The 12639-nt window shown below is 42.8% G+C and overlaps 1 protein-coding gene across 1 annotated transcript in view; it reads right to left on the bottom strand.

Annotated features, from left to right (window-relative positions):
• Nucleotides 1–6906: 6906 nt before the first annotated feature.
• Nucleotides 6907–12639, bottom strand: part of RASGRP3 (RAS guanyl releasing protein 3) — a 45922-nt gene continuing 40189 nt past the window's right edge. The window contains exons 14-17 of the mRNA XM_054279810.1: nucleotides 11601–11637; nucleotides 9016–9141; nucleotides 8135–8499; nucleotides 6907–7622 (exon numbers count right to left, since the gene is read on the bottom strand). Coding sequence (XP_054135785.1) covers nucleotides 7614–7622; nucleotides 8135–8499; nucleotides 9016–9141; nucleotides 11601–11637 — 537 coding nt within the window. The 3' untranslated portion in view covers nucleotides 6907–7613. The remainder of the gene's footprint in view (nucleotides 7623–8134; nucleotides 8500–9015; nucleotides 9142–11600; nucleotides 11638–12639) is intronic.

Here is a 12639-nt window from a genome sequence, read left to right as displayed (position 1 = left end):
GTCAACCTGAAAATATGTTTGATTTATTGCAGCCACTAGAGGCTGCTAGTGATTCACGGGTTTGGAAGGAAAGGTCCCTGAGAAAGGCACTTGGGAATCTGACTTAATGGCTTTTCTCCTTTAGTGTTTCAAACAAATCTAACAAGCCTGATGAGGGAAAAGCTTTCTGTATTGAATTCAGGTCTTTGAGAATCAGTGATACACATCTATCTGTGCCTAACAGCGTTCAAATTATCAGCATCTAAAACTGAATGTTGCTGCTTCACAAAGGTTTATTGATTTCTTACAGCAGCAGTCTCCACAGAAGGTGTCTCCCATGTAATATTTTGTCATGAGTATTAGCTGGTGATGAGCTGCATTCCTGCAAAAATAATTAGTAGGGTTTTTTTTCAGAATTAGGGTTCCTACAATGGCATCAGTCCTGGACTAGCAAATAAAAAGAGGTTGACAAATTAAAAGAGCCTTGTGCTGGGAATGTAATTTCTTCAAGCTGACAGCTTTTTCTTTTCTTCACACTCCTCACTGTAAGGAGGATGGTGCTTTCTGTCAGTGCATTAAGAGTGCTGTAAACTTGTTCCTAGCAAGAGGAAACTCAGGAGGCTCTTCAGAGAGCCCCTGCTGGAGTTACATCAGTGCCTTCAGAGATTGCTTTCTGTGCCAGAACTGCCAGTTCCTCTGCAAGGCTGTAGCTGTTACTGCAGTGCAGAGTCTCACCTTTGCACACTGTGACATGGTGAATTGATGCTGAGGTGGAGTAGGAGCTTCCCCTTCCTCCTCACAGATAGCTTTTTATCATCAAAATATGCTCCTTCTCCTCCTTCCTCTTCCAGGACTTAGGGTAAGCCAAGTCCCAATTTATTCTTGTTTGAGGGGGAAAGTTAAAAAAAAAATCAGAAGTCAACACCAGGAGGCTTTACTCTTCCAACAGGAAAGAAAACACTTTGCTTCTGCCAGCTGTTGTTGTTTTTCCTTACTCTATTGTTTCCTCCTAGTGTGCTGTGACTTCTTTGTTCCCCAGAGAAAACAAGCTTTGTGTATGTGAAGAGAGCAGCTTTGATTAATGAAAGCAAACAGCCACTGCTTTGTTATTCTCTGTATGATGTTCTGATAGTTACTGTTTTCCAAACATGATTTCTCACTGCTGCACTGGGAGGAATCTCTTAAATAGAAGCTGGGAGAAGTGAGATGGGTTGTGGATGTTATTAGACTGTGGTGGATTGGATATACATGTTTGATTTCATTGCGCATCATGATCAAAAGCAGAACTCCAGCAGATTAAAAAGGCAAGTAAGCAAGCCAGGGGAACAGTGTTCTTCCTCTTGGCCTTCCTGTTCCTTGCCACTCTTCTCCCACAAGCTGTAGGCATCTTGTTCTGTTTTTTTCCATCTGCCTTTTTTTCTCTAGCAGCTTTTGTTTCCTAAAGGCTTCACTTGCATTGCCTTTCCGTTCCCTGTGTTAGGATCACTGTCTCTCAAGCATTGTCAATGTGCAGTAACATAACTATGGGGAGAGAGAGGCACACTTGCTTCCCACATCAGGTACATTACTCCCTGACTTGGAATACCATGATCCATATGCACTGTAGTCATAGTTGAGTTTTCCTTGCAGGTCTGAGGAAGAGATAAAAATTGATTTCTTACTGTCAGTAAAGGAGTACCACAGCCAAGAGGGAAAGTGGGTCAAACTGAGCTTGCACTGTACATAACTCAGAGCCTTTTGGCTTGTAGCTGCTCCCTGAGTAGTTTTATCTTTAGCTGGCTGGTAATTGCTCTCTTGATGAGATTCTTCAGCAGCCAAAATCCTGAAATGTGTAGCTCCATGGTGCTGTGCCATGATGGCTGATGGCCCCAGAGGGCCTCCTCAAGCTATGGATTTGGCTTCTCAGCCAGGGCCTGTGGGTAACCTGCCTTAAGGCTTCAGCTGTCTGTCTCCAGGAAACTGTTACTTGCATCTGAATTGAGGAAAGTGGCAAGTGCTTCAACCAACCTCAGGCTCAATTAGAGCCTAGAGGCTTACCAGTCAACTATCTGAGATAGAAATGGGGAGAAGGGAAGCAAGATTCACGGCAGTAGATAGTTATGAGAAGTGGTTGGAGCTTGAAAAGTCCTGTGGTGTAGGAGTATTCCCTGTGACAGCTTATGCACCTAGAAAATGAAAATTAAACTGCTGAAGTGGAAAGAATGGAGTGGGGAATAAGGATTATCACTGGGATTTGATGACTTTTGAGTGTCCAAAAGGCTTGTTTCAATTCTTGTGGTACTGGAACTTGATTCAGCTCCCTGTTAGGTTGATGTAGACCTGCAAACAAAAGTCCTCAACTACCTTTTTATTGCACATAATTTAGTCTTAGTTTTGCCACATTTACACTGCAGTAGAGAGTCCAAGTGTTGACTGTTAGGCTTGTGATTCTGCTCTCTCTGAACTTCTCATTTCCCTGGACAACAGGAACAGTATGGATCTATCAATGCATTTTTAAGGTGTTGAGCATGATTTAGCAGTCCCAAGCAAGCTGGCTAATGCTGAACTCCAAGTTTGCTTTATCAAACCCTTGTTTGCTTTATCAAACCCCAAGTTTGCTTCTCTAGCAAACCCTTAGACTACCTAAGCCACAGCAGTGTTGGATTGGAGAGCAGTATGCCAAGGTGTTTCCCCTGTGTAGGCTCTCAGTATACTCCTGTCCTTGCTTGGTTCAGGTTATGACTTTTCACGGGGACACAGTCTGAAAAGCAAGTGCTGTTACCAGCTGTAAACATTGCCTTCTCCCCTCCTTGGCTGAAAATAAGTCACAGCTCTAAAGGCTTGACAAACAAGGGTAGAAGGGAAAAAAATATTTTTCCTTTGTGTTTACTTGATGCTTTTTATAGCTCTGACTGCTGTCAGTGTCATTGTTTCCCCGTTATTGTCCAGTAATTTCCTCTCTTGTCCACGTGGGTCTTTCCCACAACAGAGGAGAGAAAAACAAGTACAAAAAGTAGGAAAACACTATTGTAAAACCAAAGAAAGAGGGAGTCTGCCTATGCTGTGGGCAGGTGGAAGGTCATAACCCGTTTTCACACATGGAGCAGAGATGAAGGTGATAAGGCCTCTTTAAACTTTCCGGCATTAGCTCCACTCATGGAAAAAGCAGACATTTTGGCTAAATTTCATGCTGCCCCAGCAGTAGCCTTTTGCTGATGGCTTTTCTGTCTCCTAGGACCAGATTGTCCACAGCTGTAAACAGCACTTTAAAGTGCAGTGCACGGATTTTCCAATGAGTTTACCCTGTTGGCTGCAATGCTTATTTTGAAAATCCAGATCAGTGCTGATAACTCAAAAACTTTTTCCAAACTTGCATCCATTTCTGCAATGACCCTGCCAGCTCTTTTGTCAAGGCTTTCTTGAGAAGTACTTGGAACTAATTTTTGTGCTGTATGGATGGATATTTTCATCTGTTAGTAGGCTGATGTTGAATGAAGCAAACCTTGATTAGGTTTTCTTTGTGCTATAATAGTCACAAAACAAACAAACCCTTGTTTCTCCTGCCGCTACAAAACCAACCAACCTTCCTTCCTTCCTTCCGTCCTTCCTTCTGTCCTTCCTTGCGTCCTTCCTTCCTCCCTTCCTTCCTCCCTTCCTCCTTCCCTCCCTTCCCTTCTTGGTGTCACATAGAGAAAGAGATTTCTTAGTGTGTTTCTTCCTGCATTTACTCTTTGTCTGTCTTGTTATTTGTGTTCTCTGTTTTTGGTGAGGTTTGTTTTGTTTTGGAGGTTTTTGGGTTGGTTGTTTTTGTGGGGTTTGTTTTGTTTTGTTGGTTTTTCCCAGCCTCTGTACAGTATACTTCACATGCAGCTTTCTTTCATGTGAAATCTGTATTTCCCATACAGTTGCCTAAAGCTTCTAGAACTAATGTCCAAGGCTGCAAGGATCCTCCTGTGGCTGCTCAGCCAAAGGCTTCTGGGCTTCCCATGAGGAAGACTTGGGGGGGCACGTAGGACATGCTTTCACTTTGACTTCTGTAGAGGAGTCCTTGAGCAACAGTCCACAGAGGTGACAGGCTGTTTAATTTTGGAAAAATGTAAAATTTTAGGCAATGGCTGCCCCTAACCTTGCTCTGCAGCTGAGCTCATCTGCTTTACTGAAAGGAAAATAGCTCACCTTTCCCAGCTGGGGAAAATCCATGCTTCAGACTAGTTCTGGTCAGCAAGTATATTCTCCCTCCCCCTGCCCAAGACTTCACCTGCCTGAGGAAGGTGCCTCTGAGAAGATGGCTTCTGTCTAGGAAGATGTTTCTTTGTAAAGCTGGGTTTGTTCTTTTAAAGCCTAAAAGCTGAGTAGGACTGGGTGTGGGGGGCAGAGGAGGGCAAGACTCTGGGGAGGTTTAGAGCAGAGGAGAGAGCTGGGGTTCAAACCTGACCTTGCATTTCCGTCTGAGAGAGCCAGATGTTCCCCTGACTCCTTGAGAAGCATTCAAGCACTTTACTCCATAAAGTTGGAAGCAAAGCTGAATCTCTCTTATGTGCAACATGAGGCTTTGCAGAGGTTTTAAACAAGCACAGAAAGTCCTAGTGGGTTTGGCTCAAACAGCCAAATAATCTCTTACAGGGTCTATCCAAGCACTTGCATTTTTCACCTACTCTTATTGCTTGTATTCTTTGGCGTTTGCAGACCAAGCTGTAAATAAGGTTTGACATAATCTTCCTTCTTTCCTCTGTGTGGTGTTTTGGAGAGTTTGTTTCTTAAACAATCCCTCAGTCTCCCCCCATGTTTTTTAAAAGATCCTGAGACAGGCGAGAATGGATGGGGTGGAAGTATCCAGCATCATTTGGGATTGTATCTGACTTTAGCTACTTCATTAATCCAGCCTTCTTGTCATTATGACACACTTTCTCCTGGACACTCTCCTGGAATTGCTGTAGTTCTAGCAGGCAGGATTTCACCAAGACCAGCAAAGACACATAGATCAGGCAGGAACTCTGATGGCTGATGCTTTCTGCATTTTGTTAAGTTAGAGCAAACAAGAAACTCTTTGTTCCTTTGCCTACATTGGGTAACTAAAATTGTTTTTGTGAAAATAAGTCTTTCCTGTGTTCAGAAAAAAATGTCCACTTGAAATAAGAAAAGAAAAAGATTTTCTAAATTTCTTATATTCAGACCTCCCCACAGGGGGAAAAAAAAAGTTCATAGCAACTTCTTAAAATGTTTGTTCAAGCCCAGTGAGCTCTCCCTACTCAGATTCTTGTTGTGGAACTAGGAGATCCACATTCTGTAAACAGCATGTGAATGTTTTTTTCATAAATAATTACATTGTCTAAGATAAATCTATTCCTTTCTGGGCAGTGAGAGGTGTGTGTGAGAGAAAAATGGCTGCATTTCTACCCAGTGTCTTTCTTGTTTTCAATGGCCACGATCACTGACTGCCAACAACACACTCTGTGTTCCCCTTCCTTAAATGCCTGAAGCAAAGGGTTTCCAGCTGTAGCAGGTACTTGAAATTTTCACCCATTCCTTCTCAATTTCATGAAGAATTTCAGGAAGAATTTCTTCGTGGTTGGGGCTGTTAAGCATTGGAATGGACTGCCCAGGGAGGTGGTGGAGTCACCATCCTTGGATGTGTTCAAGAAACAACTGGATGTGGCATTTAGTGCCATGGTTTAGTTGACAAGGTGATTGGTCAAAGGTTGGACTTGCTGATCTTAGAGGTCTTTTCCAACCTTGATTTTGTGATTTCCAACCCTAATGATTTTGTGATTCTCCTTGGAGGCTGCAATATTTTGCTTAGCAGGATCAGTTGAGTGAGCCTGCTGACTATCCTTGATCTACAATTGCTGCTGAGGTAAGCATAGAACTGACTGAAGCTTCCAGGCTTGCAAGAGATTTATTGATGAGATGAGCAAGTCAAGAGCTACAAATAACTTTTAAAAGTCTGCAAGAAATGAGCTGAGGTCTACAGACTAAATGCTGGTCAAAACTATGTGATGTTAAGAATGAAGTTGCTCATGAACATTTCATTTATAGAGCATTAAGAGGCTTATCTCAACAGCTCCATCAACAGCCTGGATGGTAACCAAATTTCTCTATTCAAATTGTCCAGCAGAGCATTTTCACTGTGAGCAAGCCGGGCACTGTAACGGCAGCAGTGGCTGTGACCCGTCAGCTGACCCACCACAGGAAATCAACATCAGGGGTTTGCTAATGCTTGCTCTTTGCCCACAACAGCATAAGAATGAAGTGTGCTCCTGGCCCTCAGCCTAGTTTGGAAACTGGTGCTTATTTCTCTTGAGTTTACAACAATAAAGAGGATGGTTTTTAAAAAATTTTTTGTCTCCACAGATTTACTATTTACTATTGCTACTGGTTGTGCTGGAAAACAAACCTGCAGGATGCAAACCTGGGCAGGTATCATGTAGTCCCAGTGCAGTTTACAGTCAAATTACCACAGAGGAGTGCAGCTGTCAGTTTTGTGTTAGGGAAGTCTATGAAATTACTCTCATCTTCAAGGTTTAGAACATGTTGAAGGGTGCAATAACTTGGATTTTGTAGGACATCTTATAACTGGGTTTTAAATCAGAGTGTGTGCTACATATGCACACTCCCTACCCCTGTTTTTGTGGGGAGATGGGATAAGAAGACTAACACGTGTGCCAGTTTTTCAGGTTTGAGCTTTGTGGTGTTTTGTTTTTCTCTCTTTTTCCAGATGAGCGCTGTCCTCTTTCAGTAACTTAACAGGTCTGGGAAAAGCAACTTCAAACCAGACCATTATAATTCAGGTGCTAGATCCTACCTTAGCAATCTGCTGGTTTGGAGATTACTCTTCAGAACATTTAGTCTTAACATGTACAGCTTTCTAACCAGACAAAAGTACCAAACTCACATACATACATGGACACAAATACACACACACATAAAACTAAAGTGTTTATTGCATGCTAATGTTACCATAATCAGTGCTGGCAAAAATGACCCTTCTCCATTGTGGTGTAACCAGAAAAACACATAGTGTCTTGGAATTCCTTCAGTCTCAGCCAGCTGCTGCCTCTTTGAAGGATCCCTAGTCTGGGAACCAATATCACTGTGCTGAACACCAATATGTTCACTGCAGCAATGTAAACATGGCCAAAATTCAAAACTCCAGGTGCATGAAGAATTTCAGTATAGAGTATTTTGGGAGAGATTTTTGTTTGAGATTTAATCAACACACACACACACCTACTTCTTTCCTTAAATGATCATGACAAGCCTTGGGAAAGGAGCGTTATTGAACAAACTTGGATGCTTGGCTTCTGCCCTCACCCTTGCTGTTGCTGGCAGACATACTGAAATGATGCAGTGCCTTTAAAGAAGGCTGAATATATGCTCACTGGCACATAGAGGAAGTTTCCACGGAAGTCATACAAGAGAAAACACTGAGCACAGAGATCCGTTCTGCTGTGGCTGTGCAATGTTCATCGAAATGGCTTACTCGTGAGGAAATAAATAGTGCCTTATAACATCTTTCAGCTAAGAAAACAGGGCAATGGTTGGCTTTAAAAGGATGAGGTATGGGAACACTCCTTATGGCCAAATGTGGGCTGTGACAGTCCATCAACACTTGCTGTAGTTGTCATCTTTAGCTTTCTGTGCTTCAGGGTGAGCAATCAGCTGTCCTGCAAGCAGAGGAAAATAAGCATTTACATGCCGGAAGAGATGGTCAATAAAAGCATGAGGCTTTGGAAGTATAAACTTTATGGATGACAGCAACAGACATCAGATCAATACCCTGCCCTGGCCTGGACTCCTGTATTTGTCAGAATGGTAATTGTTGTGAGTGTTGCTCTCTCATGGAACCCTGAACTGTGCAATGCAAGGATAAAACAGGACAGAAGGTGGCCAGATATCCACCAGGCTACTTTATTGCTTTTCAAAATAAGAAGTACCAGCTACTAAAAAGCACACACTGACACCAAGGCCCAAACTGCCAGTTACAGTGTCATAGCACAGGTGTAGTGCGGTGTAGAAAACAGGGATCTATGGATGATTTAGCATTCTTCTGAAAGTGACTCTTGTGCAAGAAGCAATGGCAAATTTGAATGAAAAAGCACACTGAAATCCATCAAATAACCTTATGAGACTTCAGACTAGCAGATTTTAAACTGTCTTGGCTTCTTCTGGAACTCACCTCAGATTCTTGTGTTTCTGGGAGAGTTTCTATTCCATTGTGATCCTGTATATCTTGTGGGGCCTCGGCTTCTAGCTCTACATCAGCCTGCATGCTGGGATTTTCATTCTCCCACTTTGCAAAGCCTTTGTTCTTCCCAGCTTTTCCGTAGAATTTGGACTTCATTTTGGGGAAAGTGTGGGAACCTGAATCATTCCAGCCTGGCTCATGCCAGAGTGGTTCTGTCTGTGTTGCTTGGCTGGTGGTCACCCGCTGCAGCCGCACGGAAATTTTCCGTGAAGAGCCAGTGACGAGGGTGATAGCTCTGCCATCAAGGTCCTGGTGTTCTGCAGCAACACTGGGAAATTCAAATACTTCATCTTGGACTGAAAGAGAGGGTGGAATTGTTTTGTTTAAGTATTCTGCTTCAAGGTCTTTACAAAAAGTTAACAAACATGGGGGAGGGTGGGGAGGTAACCCTTTGTATGAGGCAGTGCTATAATTATCAATATCCACATGCTGCTTGGAAACTGTTTCTGACATTGTGTGCACAGATTTTATTGTCTTACCATCTGCATGCTCAGGGCATAAGGCAATTTTAGAATTGTGCCCTACGTCTCCTTGCTCCTAAGTGATAAAAAAGGAGAAACACCATTTCATTTCTTTTCAGCTGGGATGGGGTGCCAATAAGGAGGATAGTAAGCCTTAGACAGGACAGTAAAGCCATCCCTGGAGAAAAGGATGTTGTAATCTAAGGACTGAACACAAGCCATAGTGCAGCAAAAAGGACAGGTGCTGCTTTGTGTGTTGATGCAAAGGAAAAATTAAAAATAGCAGCAAGGACACTGGCCATTAGAGAGGATTCCAGAAATGGTTTAAAACAGGAAGAAAACTGTTCTCACCTGGAGGCAGAGATGGACTGCTAGGAAGAGACCCATGGTTGCTGCCTACTGAAGTTCCTCTGGAAAATTTCCTGCATGCCAGCACAAGCAGGTCTCTGCATTGCTTGTGACAGTTGGCACCACAATCTGTAAAAAAATAAATTGTCAAGTCATCAAATGGAAAGCCACAACTATCTGGTAATCCCTCAGGGCTATTAGCAGGCAGATACCAAGAAAGGACTTTGAAGGAACAAAAAGTTTGACAGAAGTTGTGAAGAGTGTCACAGAAATGGATCATTTGGTGTGAAGGGCATTACAAAAAAAAAAAAAAAAGGATTATTTCCATGACAGCCATTAGTAGAAAAATGGCAGCAGAAGAGAAGAGGGAAGATGATATTTTAATCATAAAATAGTCTCAAAGAAGAGATGTGGAATGATATGATCCTGTGTATGCCCTACATAAAACTTCTGCTCCCACCAAGAGGGGTATAGGTTATTTATTTGGCTGGCTTTTATCTGACCCAGCAAGGCCCATTATAGTAAGCAGGTTTGGTTAGAAGACACCAGAGCATCCATACCCTGAGTGTCTGGAAGGACTGCTGGAGGTCAATGTAGACTATTGTATGTTAAAACTAGTCAGTAAAAGTAGTTCAGTAAGCAACATTAGCACATGAGTGAGCTCTGTGGAAGTGTATCATCCACTCAGAAAAGACTTTTTGAGTCTTTTCTGCACTCCAAGCCTCTGCTGGGATTTAAATCACTGTGGATACATCATGACTAGGTACATTTGTCTGAAGCATGGCTGGAGTATGGATCTTACATGCAAGAAAGGGCTGAAGGGTGGAGAATGTGCCCCAAACCCAATCTTGCTCTCCTCTCTATGCTTTTCCATTGTCTAAAAATTCCCATCTCCCTTATTTCTCTTCTGCTGCTCCACAGCCCAACATTTTATTCTGGGTGAGCATTGTCAAGGTTTATTTAATTTATTTAAATATCAACCATTTATGGCTCTGTTGTAGGAACCTCTCTGCTCAGGGCAGCAGCGCTGGCATGATGGGTGAGAGTTCTGCTTTCTGCCAACACCTTGTTCTTATGACTAATGCAGTAGTCCATGCCCAGCTCTGCCCTTCTCTGCCTCAAAGGTGACACACTCCCTCAGATACACTAAAGATCTCTCTTGAAGTGCAGGACTCCTGCTATCACTTGCAGACCATGCTTTTATCTCATTACAGTGCTGGGGTAAGCAGCAGACCTGGGAGAAGGAACTCCCTCCCGCCCCCTACTGTGCTCAAACAGAGGATGGCAGCTCTGTGCTGAAGGCAGAGCTCACCCCTAATGGGTGTCACACTGCAGTGATGCTGCAGCACAGAAAAGCTGGTAGCTGCTGCAGCAAAAGGCAGGCACCCTCACACTTGTTGAGCACTGCAGGATCTGAGTGAGCAGCTCTGCTCTGCTACTTTCATGCTTCAGTGCCTGTAACTTTGACTTTACAGAACCACTTTTGCTCAGTCTCCACTGGGCCACTGCTACAGGCAGTGATGCAGGACAGAAGCTCAACTTTCAGATCTGAGATTGAGTTTACAGGTTGGTGTGACAAAACTTTACCTTCGTTTCCTCATCCTACCAGTAAAACTATAGAGTGCAACCAGCCCTTTCAAAGCTAAGATGATAGATAAGTAATCAGGAATATCTGAATTACATATGTTAATTTAGCCATGGACATTTTTCCCATCCCACTCTGAGGAAGAGAGGTTTGTGGCTGGAGAGAGAGAGACAGGAGTATGGTGTATCCTAAAAAAAATTATTGTGGATTCTTTATCCTTCTTCTTGGAGTCTATGTAAGACTAAGTGAAAAGAGTACAAATGTGAATCTTCCCCTTTGAATAACTGAGAGGCAGCTACAGCTATGAAAATCAACAGTGCCCTTCAGCCAGAGTTGGGCTGCTTGAGAAATAAACAGGTCCAGGATTTAAAAGCCAATGAGGACCACTATAATGCCCTTTTTGGTCTGGCCTGATTAATATGGTACAAGTACTGCATAAGAAATTAAATATTTATGAAGGCAAAGGAGAGGGATGTAAGAGCTCTAGCATTTCTTATGAGTTGAATGTCTGAAGAAAGTCTTGCAATGAGACCTGCTAGGCAGTCTAGGAATTAAATATTTCTCTATTTCTAGCTCAGCCACTATTAAATTGCATGCAGGCTTCACTACAGGCACATGGATGCACATGGATGTACATGGATGTTGCCAGCAGACTTTTTCCTGGCCTGAGTCTCAGGGGATATATTTCAGGATCTCTCAGTGTTAGGATAAGAACACTTGGTCTTCCAATTTACAAGGTCTTTACTGGTAGAAAGTCACGGAGTCAGGGGCTCCTTTGGACCTTTATCTCACAGAATCTTTGCATTCCTACTGTATTCCAGTGTAGTAATGTGCATTCTAATGCAGTGAAAATTCATAATGTGCCAGCAGTCACTGCTCATGGACAATACCAAGTGCAGGATGTGTTTGAATATATGCCATTTTAGTTAAAGGTATGGTTGACTAACTTGTACTACAACCCACCACCCATAGCTTGAAAGAAATCCTTGTAGTATTTATTTACCTTTACATTTGTAGCCTTGTTTGATTATGCCCCAGAGCTGCAAAGAAAGACAAAAGAACGTCAAGGAATCAGAAAAGAAAGCTGGAAGGAAAACAAGGTCACAATGAGGAAGTACCAATGGCTACAAAAGCACAAACAGGATACAACTGCTCTTAACACCCTTCCTGTCAGGCAGACCTCCCCCTCTAGTTGTGATAAGACTTGTGTGGCTTGTCCCTTACTTCTGCTACTTACTTGTAGTAATGGGACTACCAGAGAAAGAGAGACACAGATGACTTCTGCTTCCAGGAATGGGTTAAAATGCGCTATCATATCAAGCTTAGTGAAAACATTCTGCTTCCAGGCTCCCGTAATGTTATCTGCAGGAGAATTTCCTGCGTACATCCATTCTCCAGATACATCACTGACCCAAAACATTCAAACAGAGCAGAAGAAAAGACCACTGGGGATAAAAACTAGGTTCTTGGTTCCCATACTGGTTCCTAGCACACCTAGTCATAGCAATCTGATTTGTGCACCTGCCATTTCCAACTTAAAAAAAACTCAACCCAAACAGATGAAGAATGAAACAGGCAGAAAAGCCATGAAATTCCATCTTTGCCTTCCCTCAAAGCTGTTCTTATCAGCATACAGTTGCAACTACCAAATGCTAAACATCCAAGGGCCAGTGTGTGTGGTCCCATTTTTGGGAAGCTTTCACTGCCACATGAGCAGGATTACTTGGAAACAGGGAACCTCCCTAGTAAATTGTTTTCTATGTACTCAGCAGCACTGTATCTACAGCCACAGCATTATAAAAACAAGCATTTCCACTCTTGAGAGGCAGTGAGAGGAATGGGCAGTTTTTCTAACTCTAGCATAAAAGGAAAAAAAATGGGGACTTTGGTGTTTATTTTTCCTGAACTCATTCACGAGGGAGGGTGAGCACATCCAGGCAACTGAAACTGTGTGTGGCTCATCACCAGATTTATAAGTACACACGCACAGAGAGCAGGGGGTGAATACAGTCATTAAAGAAAGGTTCAAAAGGAAGAGATGA

The sequence above is a fragment of the Melozone crissalis genome, unplaced genomic scaffold (assembly GCF_028551555.1).
Source record: "Melozone crissalis strain CALT ecotype California unplaced genomic scaffold, PUWL_Pcris_2 ptg000027l_1, whole genome shotgun sequence".
Classification (NCBI taxonomy): domain Eukaryota; kingdom Metazoa; phylum Chordata; class Aves; order Passeriformes; family Passerellidae; genus Melozone; species Melozone crissalis.
This window is presented reverse-complemented; position numbering and strand designations above follow the sequence as displayed.